The sequence below is a fragment of the Scomber scombrus genome, chromosome 16 (assembly GCF_963691925.1).
Source record: "Scomber scombrus chromosome 16, fScoSco1.1, whole genome shotgun sequence".
Classification (NCBI taxonomy): domain Eukaryota; kingdom Metazoa; phylum Chordata; class Actinopteri; order Scombriformes; family Scombridae; genus Scomber; species Scomber scombrus.
The window spans coordinates 1,220,524-1,240,263 of record NC_084985.1 but is presented as its reverse complement, the minus strand read 5'-3'; the positions used below and the strand labels follow the sequence as shown (position 1 = coordinate 1,240,263).

Genomic DNA, 19,740 nt, shown 5'->3' with positions numbered 1-19,740 from the left:
AGGGACTTGGATTACTCTGATGAATTAACAGAATCATCACATTTTCAAGTGCTGTAAACGATAAGTTGGAAGAACTGTGTGTGTTGGTTATTTTTCTACTCTATCTGATAGATTATATATGCAGGGTGTTTCTAGTCAGATAGCACTGTTTTGTTGTGTTTGTATTAGTTTGGGATTGAGCTTTTTTCAATCAAATAAGATCATAATGCATAACACTGAGTAGGAGTTTTCGGCTTGAAACTTTTTATCTTTAGTACTGAAACCTGTCTGTTGCCATGGTTCATCAGTGATGCCTGTCTGTTGCCATGGTTACTGAGCTCAGAGAAGGAAGTGAAACACCGAAGACCAGTGTCATCCAATCTGACGAAGGCCAGAGACGTAAACGGTCCAATCTAGAGTCAACACAGAATGAGACTGTGTGCTTTAAAGTGCTCACAGATGTGAACATGCCAATCTGTTCACTGTGGCTGAATCTAAACTCTTTACCAAAATATCCAGAAACTTACATGAGGTTTTCACATATTTCATTCATGACAAAGCCAAATAATCAGTGTCCCTGGTTTGAATCCGGTCCGGGATGCTGCAGGTCATTCCCCTCTCTCTCTCTCCCTGTTTCCTGTCGGTCTCTCTGCCAGTTACTGTATAATTAAAGGCCTAAAAAGCCCAAAATAAGTCCGTTAAAAAACAAGAAACAAAGTTCAAAACAACAACATTTATGTGTTTATACGTCCTGTCTCACTTACCTGGTGATCCCACATAGTCTTACATGATCTCCACCACCACACTGATAGATTTGGGAAACCAAACTCTGTCTGCCTCCACACCAACCTTCATGCCCACTGAAAATAATTAAGAGCATTTATTCAAATACTTGAGTATAATTTTGAAGTACTTGTACTTTACTATAGTACAGTTTGAGGTATTTGTACTTTATTGTAGTACAGTTTGAGGTATTTGTACTTTACTGTAGTACAGTTTGAGGTACTTGTACTATACTGTAGTACAGTTTGAGGTACTTGTACTTTACTGTAGTACAGTTTGAGGTACTTGTACTTTACTGTAGTACAGTTTGAGGTACTTGTACTATACTGTAGTACAGTTTGAGGTACTTGTACTTTACTGTAGTACAGTTTTAGGTACTGGTACTTTACTGTAGTACAGTTTGAGGTACTTGTACTATACTGTAGTACAGTTTGAGGTACTTGTACTTTACTGTAGTACAGTTTGAGGTACTTGTACTTTACTGTAGTACAGTTTGAGGTACTTGTACTATACTGTAGTACAGTTTGAGGTACTTGTACTTTACTGTAGTACAGTTTTAGGTACTGGTACTTTACTGTAGTACAGTTTGAGGTACTATACTGTAGTATTTCCATGTGATGCTACTTTCTACATCTCAGAGGGAAATATTGTACTTTCTACTCCACTACATTTATTTAACAGCTTTAGTTACTTTTCAGATGCAGATTTGACACAATGGATAATATAACAAGCTCTATAAATACAACACATTGTTAAAGATGAAACCAGACAGCAGTGTGTAGTCGGCTCACATTTCAGATGTCTATGAGTTGTTAACAGCTCCACCAAATACTGATTTTTGGGTCAGAATAAAACTAAACCAGCAGGTGGCAGCAGATCTCTGTCAGTTGTCTTTTTGTTCTACTTATGGATGTATTACAAGTGCTCTTATAAGACATTACTGTGAACCACATCAAGCTCATAATACTTATGTACTTTTTAATCATTTGAGGATTGATTATTTTAAATATTTTAAATATTTGAGAAGAATGCAAACACATTTTAGAAGGCATCATACTCTGATATTTTAGGTAAATTCTCCAGAGTCAGATATTAGAGATGATAACAGTTTCAGTATCCAGGATGTATTAGCACAAAGACTGGATGCGGTTATCTGGGTTCACACAAACAGGATATATCATCATCATTTATCGTAATATATTACTGACAACTGGAGTAAGTCGATAAAGTTCACGATGTAGCTTCAATGACCAAAAAGCTTTCAATTAAAACAATAATGAAAAACACGAACATATGAAACAATAACTTCTTCGACTGTAGCTGAATCCAAACTGGTTTATTCAGCTGGTTTCCCCCCAAAACATCCAGAAAAAATGGTTTCACAACCAATTTTAATGCATAAAACTGTATTTCATTGGTCCTCCACCATCAGGATGTTCATTCATGTTCACGTGGTTCTGTTTCATTACACAAATATAGATAGATGTAGATTGAACCACTTGACATTCAGATTATAAATAACAAAATACAGCCTTTTTCTCTTTAAAAGATAAAGTTAACATTTCATTTAAATTTAAAAACAATTAACTTTGAAAGTCAAAGTTCTTGTTTTTTTGACAGCATGTTTAACTGTGCAGGATGCAGCTGCACAATTAAAACACTGGAAACTTTATTAAGACCAAAAATGTCAGAAAATAATCCACAAGTGAGACTTTTCAGACAGACTTTTCAAACTTAACAAAGCTTAACATCTGAAATAAATATTTAAATACTGAATTCACAGTTCTTCAGTTTTGGTGTACATAAATTAATATTTGGACAAAGGGACATTCATGGTAAGTATAACTCTGCTGACATTATTCATTTCTCTTTTTCATGAGTCGAGTCAAACCTACAGTGAATGATCCAATAATAAGTTATACGTATAATGTGCTGTAGACCTCTGTTGTTGTCAAAAAACTATTAAAAATACATCAATGAGCCACACCACTGAACTGTGTGACATGTTCCTTCATCATCTTGAATACAATAAAACTTAAATAAAGTCTTAATATATAATATTTAGTGTCAGATGCTTGATGATATGTTTCCTTATTTTCCAAGTAGTGTTGTCTTTTAATGACATATATTCAAAACATTCTGTTGTGGAAAACCAGGCAGAACCTGCAACCAAGACCTTACAGGTTCTTACAGGTCTTTAATGTCTCGTAGCAGAGTAGAAAAAAACTTAAATTAAACAGACAATCTAAATGCTGTGATTGGTCAGATGTGCAGAAATGCGAACAGTCGATGGGATTTGTTAGTTTGAATCCTGTCATGACTACGGCTGGGTATCAGCACTCAACACTTTTATGGTATTGACCGAAATAAAACCATACCAAGTAGTATCGAAACGTCTACCATGAAACGATACCAGCAATCAATCCTTCTTGCACCCACAGCTAGAAAATATGACTCTATATGGACTTAAGCACAGCCAGTCAACGCAAGCGTTCTTCGGTTTAATGCATCATGTGATTGGTCCACTGCCACAGCAGCTACAACCCGTCTGTGGTGGTGAAGTCATGGGGAATTTGAGTTTAGCATGTTTAGCAGTTCATCAGCTAAGATGCCAACTAAACGCTCTAAAGTGTGTCTCCACTACACGCCTGTTACACCGGATAAAAGACAGAGACCTAAATGTGTTAATGGGAATCTGATGAAGTACTCAGTTGGTATCAGTATCACTTACTTGGATTGACACTGGTATCGTCAGTTTTTAAACGATATCCAGCTCTAGTCATGACCTAAAGTGTTGGACATGCTGATGATCGATCAAAAGTCATTTTCAGCTTTAAGGCCTCGAGGCTGTTCACATCAGAAGAACCATGTAGTACATTTGTCCACTTTCGGGACTGAAATATATGAAAGAAATTAAAATGCAGTAAAGCTGATACAATATACAATATTTAGATGTCAAGTGGTTTGAAGTCAGAAATTGTGTGAAGTTGAAGTCCTTCAGTCATCAGCAGACTATTGGGGTCTTCCTGCTGATACTCTGTCATGTCCGAACTCATCACAGCTTCACTTTCTTCTTCCTGCAGCAGACTCCTTTCAGCCTCAGTGTGTTGTGTCATGTGTCGCTTCATATTTGACACTTGTGTAAAGCTTTTACCACAAACTGAGCAGCTGAACGGTTTCTCTCGTGTTTCTCCCGTGTGCTGTGCCATGTGTCGCTTCAAGTTCCCTCCTTGTGTAAATCTTATACCACAAACTGGGCAGCTGAACGGTTTCTCTCCCGAATGAGTTCTCAGGTGTTTCTTCAGAGCTCCACTCGTAATAAAACCTTTACCACAAACCGAGCAACTGAAGGGTTTCTCTCCTGTGTGGATTCTCATGTGAGCCTTCAGATTGTGCTTGTGATTAAATCTGTTACCACACTCACGGCAGCGAAATGGTTTCTCTCCTGGTTCCAACTCCGAATGGTCCTCAGATTCATCGAGCTCCGACTGCTCACCGCCACACTTGTGTCTCCTGAACCCCGAGAGCCAAGTGAACTTTTTGTCACAAATGCTGCAACTGAACTGTTTCTCTCCTGTGTGGACGGCCATGTGTTGTGTCATGTGTACCTTCTGTGTAAAACCTTTACCACAAAATGGACAGCTGAACGGTCGCTCTCCTGTGTGAAGTCTTTCATGCGTCTTTAGATTTACCATGCGACCAAATCTTTTCCCACACTGAGAGCAGCTAAATGGTTTCTCTCCCGTATGACTCGCCATGTGGCCCAGCAGTGACCTCTTGCAGCCGAATGTTTTACCGCAGTCAGAACAGCTGAAGGGTCTCTCTCCTGTATGAATTCTGACATGAGTCTGCAAATGTTCCTTGCGGCCAAATATTTTACCACACTCAGAGCAGTTAAATGATTTCTTGCCAGTATTAAATCCTCTATCAGCTTTAGTGACTTTCATAGAACCTGACTGAGGATCTCTGGTCTCATTCCAATCCCCATCACCAGCTTCCATCGCCAGAAAGTCTGAAGCCTTGACATCATTTTGTGGATGTAAATGTCTATCTGGATGCGAGTACCTGACTGGTTCTGATCCTCCATGGTCCTGTCCTTCCACAAAGTATCTGTTCTCCTCAGTTAGTCTTTGATGAAGCTGTGCGGACTGAGGTTTCTCTTCATCATCTTCACTCTTCACAAGTTCAGGAGTGAATGGGGACTTGGGGATATCCGCCTCCTCCTCCAGGCCTTGAAGCTGCTCTTCCTCCTGACTGGTCCACACCTCACGAGGCTCTGAGGACTCACCACTGCAGTTGTGTCTTTTGAGCTGATAAAGCCAGGTGAATCTCTTGTCACAAACGTTGCAGCTGAATCGGTTCTCCTTTGTGTGGACTGACATGTGTTGTGTCAGATGTCCTCCATGTTTAAAACTTTTTCCACAAACGGTGCAACTGAAGGGTCTCTCTCCTGTGTGGATCCTCATGTGAATGTTCAGGTTATCCTTGCGACCAAATTTTTTCCCACACTCAGAGCAGCTGAATGATTTCTCGCCGGTCTCTGCGTCTTTGTTGTCAGTCTCAGTCTGACTCTGATGAAGCTGTGACGGCTCACAAACACACTGGTGGCTTTTGAGCTGAGTATACCATGTGAATCTTTCATGACAAAAACGGCAGCTGAACCGTTTCTCCCCCGTGTGGACCGACATGTGGTATGTCAGATTTACCTTTTGTGTAAAACTTTTACCACAAAACGAGCAACTAAATGGTTTCTCTCCTGTGTGAGTCCTAAGGTGTATCTTCAGATGTGGGCTGCGGCCAAATATTTTCCCACACACAGTGCAGCTGTATGTTTTCTTCCCAGTATTACATCTCCTATCCCGAACAGGGACTTCAATAATTTTCAGCGAGTTTAAAACTGACTGAGGTTCACTTATCTCTGTCCAATCATCATTGCTGACTTCAGTCTTAAAGTCAGAAGAGTCTGAAACCTGATTGTCAGTATCTGGCTGTAAATGTCTATTTGGAGTTACGTTCCAGACTGACTGTGACGGACTGGTCCAGAGTTCCTCCTGTTCTTCTTTAATGTGTGGAGGCTCTGGGTCCTCCTGGTCCAGACTGGAGCTCCACTCCTGCTGCTCAGGGGAAACCTTTTCTTTATTCTCCAACAGCTGCTGAACATCTTCAAGAAACACACAGAAAGAAGCACAAGTGATCAGTATGTGACGGTCTTTTTTGATGGTAGACTGTAGATGGACGACATGACAGCTCCCCCTGGTGGCTGATTGCAGTAAAGGTCACTAATCCCACACCCTTCATGTTAGAGGATGGGCCAAACAAAAAAAATAGACTGCACAGACTCTGGTTGCTAATGATGTCATACAAGTAACAGATAAATTTGGCTTCATTTTTGCATGGCAGTAGGAAATGGAGACATCCATATTCATTTGGTTTTGATGGCGGTCTCTCACATTACACCAAAATCTCCTACAAGAGAACTAGAATCACCTACAAGAACCTGAAAACCTCCTTAATGATCCACTAGAACCTACTTAAAGATCCTAAGAGTCTCTTTAATTAACACCAAGACCCCACCACCAATTTGAAATGCAATTTTGTCTTTGCAGGGGGAAACTTCTTCAAACTTCTTACTTCTCCAAAAATATGAAACACTCATACTGTTCCTACCTGAATCTTCATCATCTTCATTCTTCACAGGAACAGGAGTGAATGTGAACTTGTTGATATCAGCGTCCTCCAGCCCTTGAAGCTGCTCTCCCTCCTGACTGGTCCAGAGTTCCTCATGTTCCTTTTTAATGTGTGGGTCCTCCTGGCTCCACTCCTGCTGCTCAGGAGGACCCTCTTCTTTACCCTCCAACAGCTGATGGACGTCTGCAGGAAACAGGAAACTCATCAGACTTCAGGAACCAACGACTGAACTTCCAACAGAAATACTAGAGTGAGAAGATCTCAGTTACTTTAGGCACCATATTAAGGAACATAAGAACCCTCTAAAGGACCAGCAGACCCAATAAGCTTCATCCATAGATCTTACACAATATCTTATTCCAAACTTTCAAGCTGTTTTAAACTCCACAAATCACCTTAGCAACTAGGTATCGGTACTCGATACCTTTAAGAAATCGACCGAAATAAATAATTTCTGTGCCAAACTCTACAAATAAAATCAGCCAAACTAAAAGTTCACTCCATGAAACGCAGCTCAAGTTTATTTTATAATGTATAATTTCAATATTTATATTTATATATATATATAAAGACAGAGAGACATCTTTGGAAAGAATATTGTAACTGCTTTTTAGATATAAAATACTGCAGTATGTTTCTGGCCCATCTTTCAGGTCTTGGAGATATTAAAAGAAATAAATGCTCTTGATTTTAGTAGTTTGCCAGTCAGCTGGACGCTTTAAGAAAGTGATGAAGAATGCATTTGTTTGTTTTTAAAGGGCTTAAAACATTTCTTTTTAGTAGAACCTTTGACTTTTAATTAACCTGGCTGGTTGCTGCTTTTATGTTCTCTTTCTGTTTGGTGTTTTTTATGTTCACTGGTCTTAAAAACGTGCAAACAAACAAGAAGCTCTATGTAAATAATGTCACAATTATTATTATTATTATTATTATTATTATTATTATTATATATTTCTACTATTATTGTTATTGTTTTACGTACTTATTTATTGTTCTTTATTACTTCCTCATTGATGCTCTTCTATTATTTAATGTCCACTTTGCTGCTGTTATACTGCACATCTGATCTTCTCTTATCTCTTATCTGGATCACTGAAGAAGCTGCTGCACCGGGTTACCATGGTGACACGCCTCTGTTACCATGGTGACACGCCTCTGTTACCATAGTGACACGCACAGATGGGGGGGGGGGGGGGTGGGGGGGTTTAAAGGTGAGTCAGCTGCATGATGACAACAGAGTCAGGCTGCTGACTGCTAACCAGGCCGCAGCTCTGATGTGACAGTCAGCTGATGTATTTTTATTTTATTTTATTATTTTATTATTATTTACAGTTTTTAAGAGTTGTTTAAGTCTGTTTACATCTAAATATAGAGCACACGTGACTCCCTCAATGTGACAGCGGACGTGTTGAAGCTTCAGAGATCTTAATAAAGACGATAGAAAGTAAAATAAATAATAATAAATAAATAATAAATGTGTTTAAAGTCCAGCAGAGCGCAGCCAGCCAGCGTTAGCTTAGCAACATTAGCCCACAGCAGTAAACAGGAAACCAACCTGCTCCTCTCAGCTTTATTTCTGGCTTTAAAGACACAGCTGGAGCTTTACGGTGTCGGTCCATCTCTGCTCGGTTTACTGAGATCAACTCAGACGGTGTTTCTGCCGTTATTTGATCCAGCTGAAGCTTTTTACTCCGTTAACGGCGACAACCGTCAATAGTATACCATGGCAACGGTCACTTCCGGGAACGTGTTTCAAAATAAAACCGATACATTTTTTGTATTATCATTTCTTTATTTATTTTATTTTATTATTGTATTTATTTTTCTTCTTTTCTTTATTATTCTTTATTTAATTATTTACAATTTTATGTGTTTAAACGTTTTTATTTATTAACTTATTTATTTTATTATTATTATTGTTTTTATTTTTTTCTTCATCTTTCTTTTTTTTTCTTTATTTATTATTTTATGTGTTCAAACGTATTTATTTATTAACTTATTTATTTTATTGTTTTATTTATTTATTTTTCTTCTTTCTTTCTTTTTCTTTTTTTTGTCTTTTTTTAACTTATTTATTTATTAACCGTTTTATATTTTTAGTCTCATCCCATTCTTTTTTTTTTATACATTCTCTACTATTTTCATTCTTCTTATACACACACAGTATAAACACAATCTGTTGCTGGTTTATTGGAGGATTTCAGCAACAGCAGAAAGAAAATCATGGATGCAACCTTTGTTATTAACGCCCCAAAAACTATTTAACAAACTACCTATCGATATCAGGGAAGCATTATATGAAAGATGCTAAACATAAAGTTGAAATTGCACTAATGTATCACAGTAAATAGACATATAGGTATATACATATAGGACATAGAGGTTATTATGCAATGGCTTGAATAACATGAATATCAAATTTAAATCAAATTAAATCGGTCTGCCCAAACTTCATCAGATACCTGCCTCAGACACACCTGTCTTTTAATAGTCAGTATGAACAGGAGGAAAGATTACAGCAAGAAAAACCTCTTTACTGTTTAAATGGACACCTGACTGCTGGTTTAAGACACTTTCCAATCATGTAAACGCACCCAACCATGCGTTAATATCTGGTGTCATTGGGAACACACTAAAAGCCAAGGTACATCACATTACATTTCTGTTCATTTAAATTTCATTGTTCAGCTCCAAAAAGGAAGTGATGTCACATAAGTTAGAAACACTGTAGAATAAATCTGAGATGTGTTCACGTCCTCAGTGGTGTCAGTGCTGGAAACAAACATTAATGAAAGTCTTCTGAAAGTCGGTTGATTATATTATTTGTGTCGTTTTCATTTATTGAGAGAAACGTTGTGCTGACGTCTTTTTGAATGAGCCTCATCATCATCATCATCATCATCATCATCATCAACAACTGACAGGAAAGGTGATCTGACTGGATAAAACTGCCTCGTGAAGCTTTTCTTCACTTTCCAACCGACTCCAAAAGTAGATCAAGACAAACAAGTAAAATCAAGTCATTTTTAATCAACTCAACAACAACAAACATCAGCAACTGTTGCTGTAACGTTTACAAGAATAGAGAAACCAAGCATTCAGCTTATCTTGGGAAAAAAATCTCCAAACATCAGAAATAAATGTCCAACCTGAAGTTATAGTTAGACAAATAATACAAAAATAACTCTCCAAATGAAGGAGTTAGAGTTTCTAACTGCTGAGGTGTCACAGCACGAAGCATTAACACATCATTCAAACTTTGCTTCAATAAACAAAATCAGTGTCTTATCTACTCATGGGATTTAACGTTTAACCTAACCCTTTTAGAGTCCTTAAAAACAATAAAACAACATAAAACGTTAATAACTTGTCAAAGACAGAGTTTCATGTACGGACGAACATGTCAGATACACACAATGATTAACAGTGGAGTCCATGAAGCGTCATCATTCATATTCAAGACTTTTTATGCATTTCCTGAAGTGGCCCTGATGTTTTCCACTCATTGTGATTCTTTCCACCTAGTTAAGGCCAAAAGTGACTTTTCACATGTTTAAGCCAGGACTTCTTTGATGCCAAAAGTGTTTCACAGAACTGACAGGGGAAAGGTCTTTTCCCTCCTGCATGAATGATCAAGTGATTTGTTATACCTCGCTGGTCCTGAAACATCCTGGGGCACAGAGGGCACTGAAGAGGTTCCTTTACAGAATGAGACTGCATATGGAGACTTAGACTGGAGTCCTCCGTCTCATCATCACCACTCCTTTCAAACTCAGAAGCCTCATCATCAGAAATTGGCTGTAAATATCTGTCTGGATCAGGTTCTGATCCTCCACAGTCCTCTCCACCAGCTTCTGTTTCCATCTGTTCAGTTTGACTTTGATGAAGCTGTGAGGACTGAGGTTTACTTTCATCATTTTCACTCTTCACAGCATCAGAAATGAACATGAACCTGCTGCTATCAGCCTCCTTCGGCTCCTGAAGCTCCGCCTCTCTGTCCTCCTCAGTTTGGCTTTGATGGAGCTGTGAGGACCTTGGATGAACACATCTGTGTACTTTGAGCTCTGAAGACCAGGTGAACCTTTTGTCACAATGTTGACAACTCAATGGTTTCTCCCCTGTGTGCATTGCTATGTGTGATTTCTGATTTGACATGTTTTCAAATGATTTAACACAAAATGGGCAACTAAATGGTTTCTTCCTTTTATGATCTCTCAGGTGTTTCTCCAGAGAATAAATGTCTTCGAATGATTCTTTACATTCAGAGCAGGAAAAGGAACTAACTGAAACTTTGGCCTCTCCACATCTCACCTCCTTTACACAGACTGAGTTCCTGGCTGCTTCTGATTCTTCACCATTCGGCTGTGAGGTTTTATCAACACACTTGTGCGTCTTGAGTTGTGAACGCCAGGCGAATCCTTCTTTACAAACACGGCAAATGAATCGTTTCACCCCTTTGTGGAGGCTCATGTGGCTTTTCAGATAAGTCCTATGTGAAAATGTTTTATCACATAACTGGCAACTAAAGAGGTTGGTTCCTGAACAATGATCCAATGTCAAATGTCTCTGCAAAGTTTCTTTGCTTGCAAATTTAGCATCACACTGAGAGCAGATGACAGAACCAGTATTACACTTCATGTCACTTACAAGGACTTCGGTATTTTTCAGAGAGTTTAAATCTGATTGAAGTTCTCCGGTCTCTGTCCAATCACCATCACTGTCATCAGTATCAGGTAGTAAATGTGTATCTGGATGTGAGTTCCTGTCTGGTTCTGATCCTCCACAGTCCTCTCCATCAGCTTCTGTTTCCATCTCCTCAGTTAGTGTTTGATGAAGCTGTGAGGACTGAGGTTTCTGTTTGTCATCTTCACTCTTCACAGGAACAGGAGTGGATGTAAACTTGGTGATATCAACCTCCTCCAGCCCTGGAAGCTGCTCTCCCTCCTGACTGGTCCAGAGCTCCTTCTGTTCCTTTTTAATGTGTGAAGGATCTGGGTCCTCCTGGTCCACACTGGAGCCTGGAACCTCTTCTTTATTCTCAAACGGCTGCTGAACATCTGCAGGAAACAAGACACAAATCAGATATTAATACAGAAACACAAAGAAGTTTATTCAGGTGAATTTACAGTAGCTTGACTCTTCGTCTCTGAAACATTGAAGAAGGAGGGTTAACAACCCAGAGGACGCCATCACTCAGTTGACCATCACAGAGAGTTCTGGCAGCCTCAAGTGTCCCACTAAACGATAATATCTAGTCCTACACAGTAGATCAAACTGAAACGGTCCATAGATTTCCAGTGGCAATGAAGCCAGTAAAATAAATCCTGAGGGACAAAACAAAGCTGCAGAACTTTTAAAAGTCTTCATTAATTTGAGAACTAACTCTAAAACCAATGAGATTAAATTAAGATTCAGTCAGACTGATGAATAACAAAAGTAGAGATTGTTTAAGGATCAAATCCAGATGTTTGGAATAAATAACCGCCTAAAAAATGTTACTTTTACTGTAATACTGCATACTACATCTCTCATAATACTGCAGTACTTTTACTGTAATACTGCATACTACATCTCTCATAATACTGCAGTACTTTTACTGTAATACTGCATACTACATCGCTCATAATACTGCAGTACTTTTACTGTAATACTGCATACTACATCTCTCATAATACTGCAGTACTTTTACTGTAATACTGCATACTACATCGCTCATAATACTGCAGTACTTTTACTGAAATACTGCATACTACATCGCTCATAATACTGCAGTACTTTTACTGTAATACTGCATACTACATCGCTCATAATACTGCAGTACTTTTACTGTAATACTGCATACTACATCGCTCATAATACTGCAGTACTTTTACTGTAATACTGCATACTACATCGCTCATAATACTGCAGTACTTTTACTGTAATACTGCATACTACATCACTCATAATACTGCAGTACTTTTACTGTAATACTGCATACTACATCACTATAATACTGCAGTACTTTTACTGTAATACTGCATACTACATCACTATAATACTGCAGTACTTTTACTGTAATACTGCATACTACATCACTATAATACTGCAGTACTTTTACTGTAATACTGCATACTACATCACTATAATACTGCAGTACTTTTACTGTAATACTGCATACTACATCACTATAATACTGCAGTACTTTTACTGTAATACTGCATACTACATCACTCATAATACTGCAGTACTTTTACTGTAATACTGCATACTACATCACTATAATACTGCAGTACTTTTACTGTAATACTGCATACTACATCACTATAATACTGCAGTACTTTTACTGTAATACTGCATACTACATCACTATAATACTGCAGTACTTTTACTGTAATACTGCATACTACATCACTATAATACTGCAGTACTTTTACTGTAATACTGCATACTACATCACTCATAATACTGCAGTACTTTTACTGTAATACTGCATACTACATCACTATAATACTGCAGTACTTTTACTGTAATACTGCATACTACATCACTATAATACTGCAGTACTTTTACTGTAATACTGCATACTACATCACTCATAATACTGCAGTACTTTTACTGTAATACTGCATACTACATCACTATAATACTGCAGTACTTTACTGTAATACTGCATACTACATCACTCATAATACTGCAGTACTTTTACTGTAATACTGCATACTACATCACTATAATACTGCAGTACTTTTACTGTAATACTGCATACTACATCACTATAATACTGCAGTACTTTTACTGTAATACTGCATACTACATCACTATAATACTGCAGTACTTTTACTGTAATACTGCATACTACATCACTATAATACTGCAGTACTTTTACTGTAATACTGCATACTACATCACTCATAATACTGCAGTACTTTTACTGTAATACTGCATACTACATCACTATAATACTGCAGTACTTTTACTGTAATACTGCATACTACATCACTATAATACTGCAGTACTTTTACTGTAATACTGCATACTACATCACTATAATACTGCAGTACTTTTACTGTAATACTGCATACTACATCACTATAATACTGCAGTACTTTTACTGTAATACTGCATACTACATCACTATAATACTGCAGTACTTTTACTGTAATACTGCATACTACATCACTATAATACTGCAGTACTTTTACTGTAATACTGCATACTACATCACTCATAATACTGCAGTACTTTTACTGTAATACTGCATACTACATCACTCATAATACTGCAGTACTTTTACTGTAATACTGCATACTACATCACTATAATACTGCAGTACTTTTACTGTAATACTGCATACTACATCACTCATAATACTGCAGTACTTTTACTGTAATACTGCATACTACATCACTATAATACTGCAGTACTTTTACTGTAATACTGCATACTACATCACTATAATACTGCAGTACTTTTACTGTAATACTGCATACTACATCACTATAATACTGCAGTACTTTTACTGTAATACTGCATACTACATCACTCATAATACTGCAGTACTTTTACTGTAATACTGCATACTACATCACTATAATACTGCAGTACTTTTACTGTAATACTGCATACTACATCTCTCATAATACTGCAGTACTTTTACTGTAATACTGCATACTACATCGCTCATAATACTGCAGTACTTTTACTGAAATACTGCATACTACATCGCTCATAATACTGCAGTACTTTTACTGTAATACTGCATACTACATCGCTCATAATACTGCAGTACTTTTACTGTAATACTGCATACTACATCGCTCATAATACTGCAGTACTTTTACTGTAATACTGCATACTACATCGCTCATAATACTGCAGTACTTTTACTGTAATACTGCATACTACATCACTCATAATACTGCAGTACTTTTACTGTAATACTGCATACTACATCACTATAATACTGCAGTACTTTTACTGTAATACTGCATACTACATCACTATAATACTGCAGTACTTTTACTGTAATACTGCATACTACATCACTATAATACTGCAGTACTTTTACTGTAATACTGCATACTACATCACTATAATACTGCAGTACTTTTACTGTAATACTGCATACTACATCACTATAATACTGCAGTACTTTTACTGTAATACTGCATACTACATCACTCATAATACTGCAGTACTTTTACTGTAATACTGCATACTACATCACTATAATACTGCAGTACTTTTACTGTAATACTGCATACTACATCACTATAATACTGCAGTACTTTTACTGTAATACTGCATACTACATCACTATAATACTGCAGTACTTTTACTGTAATACTGCATACTACATCACTCATAATACTGCAGTACTTTTACTGTAATACTGCATACTACATCACTATAATACTGCAGTACTTTTACTGTAATACTGCATACTACATCACTCATAATACTGCAGTACTTTTACTGTAATACTGCATACTACATCACTATAATACTGCAGTGAAGTATTTGTTTACATTTGAATGAATCTGATCTAACGGCTGCAGCGACATCTGGCGGGAAATAGACACTACGTCACACAGTCAGCTATATATATTCTATATGAAACACGATGATTTTACTGCAGTAAGGTATTTGCTGCTGTGTTTATTGATTGATAAATGACCTCAAACTGATTATAATATTGTAATAAATGTGTCATGAACAAACCTGCTCTGTGTAGATGAAGATAAGATGTAATAAGATGTAAAGAGAACAAACCTGCTCTGTGTAGATGAAGTTGAGGCTTGAAAACAGCGTCCAGTAGTTTGCGTTGTCGCTCGTTCTCCTCTTTAGATCGAGAAAGTTCCTCCTCGTACTCTGCTATCGTTCTTTCAAACAGCACAAATATCTCTTCAGCAGCCGCAGTTAGTCTCTGATTCACCGACGCTCTCAGCATTTGGACTTTAGACATTTTTAACACGAAGCTAACCCTAAACCTAGCAGGCTGGGTTAACTTCCAAGGCTTTAAAAGCTATTAAGAAATTGTTAAACAATGAAAATTCTTCCGTGCGGATTCTTCTTCCTGGGTTCATGACTTCTTCTTCTTCTTCTTCTTCCTTCTTCTTCTTCTTCTTCTTCTTCTTCGGTCCACTATGTCGCACTACCGCCATCTGGTGGTATTAATCTTCTCCTACCACATCCCAGCTTTCACACTCTTGCCATCAGCCCCAGTTCTTTTAAAGACCGTGTATAGTGAATTCAGACATTTTCTTCTAAACACATTAAATAGGTCATAAATGTATTTCTAAAAAAGGTTAAAAAGCATTTCAACCATTTAGATTTGAATTGTGGAGCTAGGCTTAGCATAAACCCGCCATGCTGCTGTAGGTATAAATACATTCAGCACCCACTACTACTACAGTCTACAGTTAGCCAGTTAGCCGAGCTAGCCGCCGAGCTAGCCGCCGAGCTAGCCGCCGAGCTATCCGCCGAGCTAGCCGCCGAGCTAGCCGCCGAGCTAGCCGCCGACTCTCCATCTATCCATTAACATTCATGTACTATTAACCTTCGTGTCGTCCTCCCGGGTCAAATTGACCCCGTCTGTTTTGACTTTTCCTTCTTTCCTTCCTTCTGTCCTTCCTTCTGTCCTTCCATCCTCCCTTCCTCTTTTCCTTTCTCCCTCCCTCCCTCCTTCTTTCCTTCCTCCCTTCCTCCCTCCCTCCTTCTCTCTTTCTTTCCTCCCCCTACCTACCTCCCTTCCTTCCTTCTTTCCTTCCTCCCTCCCTTCTTCCCTCTTCCTCCCTCCCTCCTACCTTCCTTCCTTCCTTCTTTCCTCCGTCCTTCCTTCCTTCCTTCCTCCCTCCCTCCTTTCCTTCCTTCTTCCTCCCTTCCTTCCTTCTTCCTCCCTCAGGTCAAGGAAGGACAGGAGGAAGGAAGGAAGGAAGGAAGGAAGGAAGGAAGGAAGGAAGGAAGGAAGGAAGGAAGGAAGGAAGGAAGGAAGGGAGGAAGGAAGGAAGGAAGGAAGGGAGGAAAGAAGGAAGGAAGGAATGAGGAAGAAAGATATATTTTCTGAAGATTAAAATGCTACATATTTTAATACAGATTATTAATCCTATGTAAAAGGTTTTTTAATACTGTTCCCTCTTAATAATCCTTCCTTCCGTATCTTGTCTCAGACCTATAATGTGTTTATCTTTCAGTTATCAGTCTCTCCGTTATTTTGCATATTTTAAAGCAATAGGCCTATAACTCTGCTCCTAGCTTGCATATCGGAGCTACAGCAGCGTCTTCTCAGACTTGTGGTCATTTTTCCCTTCTCCCGAACCTTATTATGTAATTCCAGTAAAAATGTCCTCGGATGATTCACTAAGAGGATTTTTCATGATGTAACATAGTCTTAGCAATGTTTTCCTAGTGATGACAGCTTGGTTTCCCTGAGAGGACAATTCAATCCTGCCTCTGTGAATGGTATATTTATTACAGTCCCTTATTCTCAGTTATTGTAGCTTCCTTCATTCTCTGATATTATTAGAGTTATGAACTTTAAAGCTTCTCTGCTTTCTCCTCATCAGTCACATCTGTGCTTTCATTGTCAATTAAGACTGGAAACCTTTACTGTCTTTCATCCCATTCAGATCAGTACATTGCTGGTTTGGATCCAAAAATGATAGATAGATAGATAGATAGATAGATAGATAGATAGATAGATAGATGGATAGATAGATGGATAGATAGATGGATAGATAGATGGATAGATAGATAGATAGATAGATAGATAGATAGATAGATAGATAGATAGATAGATAGATAGATAGATAGATAGATAGATAGATAGATAGATAGATAGATAGATAGATAGATAGATAGATAGATAGATAGATAGAGTGCGTCTGTGTTTTATCATGTCATCACTATGTCATGTGACTCCTAAACCAGACTAAGAGGATTATCATGTTTTGTCCCTCAGCTGCCGACTGCTTTTATTCCCACAGAAGAAGAAGAAGAAGAAGAAGAAGAAGAGAGAGAGCGTGGTGGATGAACAGAGTCCTTTTCATTGTCAGTTGATTGATAGTTGATTGACAGATGAAGCTGTGTTCAGTCTTTCTGCTGCTGATCTTCTGCGTCTGTCTGCAAACAGTCGACTGCAGTCTGCCAACACCTCCACTGCAGGTAGGACAGCTGCACATGGAAAGATATGTTTAAGATATATAAAAACACTTTGCTTGGAATAATAATTTGTCCCTGATATGGTTTTCATGACGTGTTATTCTGGATCATGATTGGCTTCAAACTTGTGATAAATCATCCAGGTGTTAGATAGAGATAGAGAGGACAGCTTCCCAGTGTTTCCAGCAGTCAGGTGTCCATATGAACAGTAAAGAGGTTTTCCTCTCTGTAATTATTCCTCCTGTTCATACCAGGCAGGGAGTTCCGGTCCTCTGAAATGAGGCCAACGCGGAAGTAACTTAAACTGCATTCTATCAAAAGGCCACCAGGGGGCGACCGTTTTGGTGTCAAAAGGACTTCCGTCTCTATACAAGTCAATGGAGAATTCACCAACTTCTCACTTGATTTCTAACCTCAGTAAACGTTTTCAAAATGTGTTTATGGTCTCAATCGCTAGTTTAAAGCCTTCTTCAATGCAGTATGATGTTCATTTGGGACATTTTGGCCTCCCTGATTTTATATGTGACGATAAAGCAGGGTATGCATTACTTTTTTATTGACATGTTGATGTGTCGTCAGGTTGAAGCTGCAGTGAAATCAGAGATGAATGTCGTCTCCTCTCAGAAGAACGATGGCTTCCGACGACTTCCTGGAATCTGTCGACGTCTGAAGAGACGCAGAGTCACCGTCCTGGTAAAAACAAGCATCTGCAAACCTCAAAGCACGAATTATATGATGATACCTTTAAATGTTGAGTGGTTTGTGCAGTAATGATTCAGTCTGTGACAAGACTGAGTTAGTAACCCCATAAAAATCTGATGTTTTGTCAACTAGTTTTCATCAGAAATGAGTACTGTTAACAGCTCCACCAAATAGTGATTTTTCCCTCTAAACTTCTCACATGCTTTCATTTCAATAAATGTTCAAATGATCCAATATTTCAGCAAAAATCAAAGATTAGAGAAAAAGTCCAAAAAATGAAAAACACATTTGTGTATTAGAACTTAGTTTGTTCTTCTTTCCTCTCCCATTAATCATCTCACCACCCCTCACATTTATCTGCTGACCCTTTGGAGGGGCCCCACCCCTAGGTTGGGAACCACTGGACTAAACTAGCTAACTGTATATAAAGTAGTGTAAACTAGCTCCACCTCCAGCAGCTACAACACTAACATGCTGCTCTAACACTGATGCTTCACTATTAATAATCTAATGATGTCATAATAATAATATATCAGTCAGAGGACCAAACCACTACTTTACTGTAATACTGCATACTACATCACTATAATACTGCAGTACTTTTACTGTAATACTGCATACTACATCACTATAATACTGCAGTACTTTTACTGTAATACTGCATACTACATCACTATAATACTGCAGTACTTTACTGTAATACTGCATACTACATCACTATAATACTGCAGTACTTTTACTGTAATACTGCATACTACATCGCTCATAATACTGCAGTACTTTTACTGTAATACTGCATACTACATCACTATAATACTGCAGTACTTTTACTGTAATACTGCATACTACATCACTATAATACTGCAGTACTTTACTGTAATACTGCATACTACATCACTATAATACTGCAGTACTTTACTGTAATACTGCATACTACATCACTCATAATACTGCAGTACTTTTACTGTAATACTGCATACTACATCACTCATAATACTGCAGTACTTTTACTGTAATACTGCATACTACATCACTCATAATACTGCAGTACTTTTACTGTAATACTGCATACTACATCACTATAATACTGCAGTACTTTACTGTAATACTGCATACTACATCACTATAATACTGCAGTACTTTTACTGTAATACTGCATACTACATCGCTCATAATACTGCAGTACTTTTACTGTAATACTGCATACTACATCACTATAATACTGCAGTACTTTTACTGTAATACTGCATACTACATCACTATAATACTGCAGTACTTTACTGTAATACTGCATACTACATCACTATAATACTGCAGTACTTTACTGTAATACTGCATACTACATCACTATAATACTGCAGTACTTTTACTGTAATACTGCATACTACATCACTCATAATACTGCAGTACTTTTACTGTAATACTGCATACTACATCACTATAATA

At 37.9% G+C, this 19,740-nt stretch overlaps 2 protein-coding genes across 2 annotated transcripts; both read right to left on the bottom strand.

The window, feature by feature from the left end:
* Window positions 1–3,526: 3,526 nt before the first annotated feature.
* LOC133996239 (gastrula zinc finger protein XlCGF8.2DB-like) lies at window positions 3,527–5,004 on the bottom strand. The gene has a single exon (XM_062435825.1). It carries the CDS (start codon window positions 4,761–4,763, stop codon window positions 3,711–3,713), a length of 1,053 nt encoding a protein of 350 aa, XP_062291809.1. The 5' UTR covers window positions 4,764–5,004; the 3' UTR covers window positions 3,527–3,710.
* Window positions 5,005–9,336: 4,332 nt separating this feature from the next.
* LOC133996218 (oocyte zinc finger protein XlCOF7.1-like) lies at window positions 9,337–15,499 on the bottom strand. Its single transcript, XM_062435798.1, has 2 exons — window positions 15,205–15,499; window positions 9,337–11,507 (listed from the first exon to the last, which is right to left on the bottom strand). The coding sequence occupies exons 1-2, from the start codon at window positions 15,395–15,397 to the stop codon at window positions 9,976–9,978; spliced, it is 1,725 nt and encodes a 574-aa protein (XP_062291782.1). The 5' UTR covers window positions 15,398–15,499; the 3' UTR covers window positions 9,337–9,975.
* Between the last annotated feature and the right edge of the window lie 4,241 nt (window positions 15,500–19,740).

Excerpts from the sequence above, each read along its gene's own strand:
- LOC133996218 (XM_062435798.1), bottom strand. The coding sequence starts at position 15,397 with ATGTCTAAAGTCCAAATGCTGAGAGCGTCGGTGAATCAGAGACTAACT. Across the intron at positions 11,508-15,204 it reads ACTTCATCTACACAGAGCAG|ATGTTCAGCAGCCGTTTGAG; the intron begins GTTTGTTCTCTT and ends TGTTTCCTGCAG.
- LOC133996239 (XM_062435825.1), bottom strand. The coding sequence starts at position 4,763 with ATGGAAGCTGGTGATGGGGATTGGAATGAGACCAGAGATCCTCAGTCA.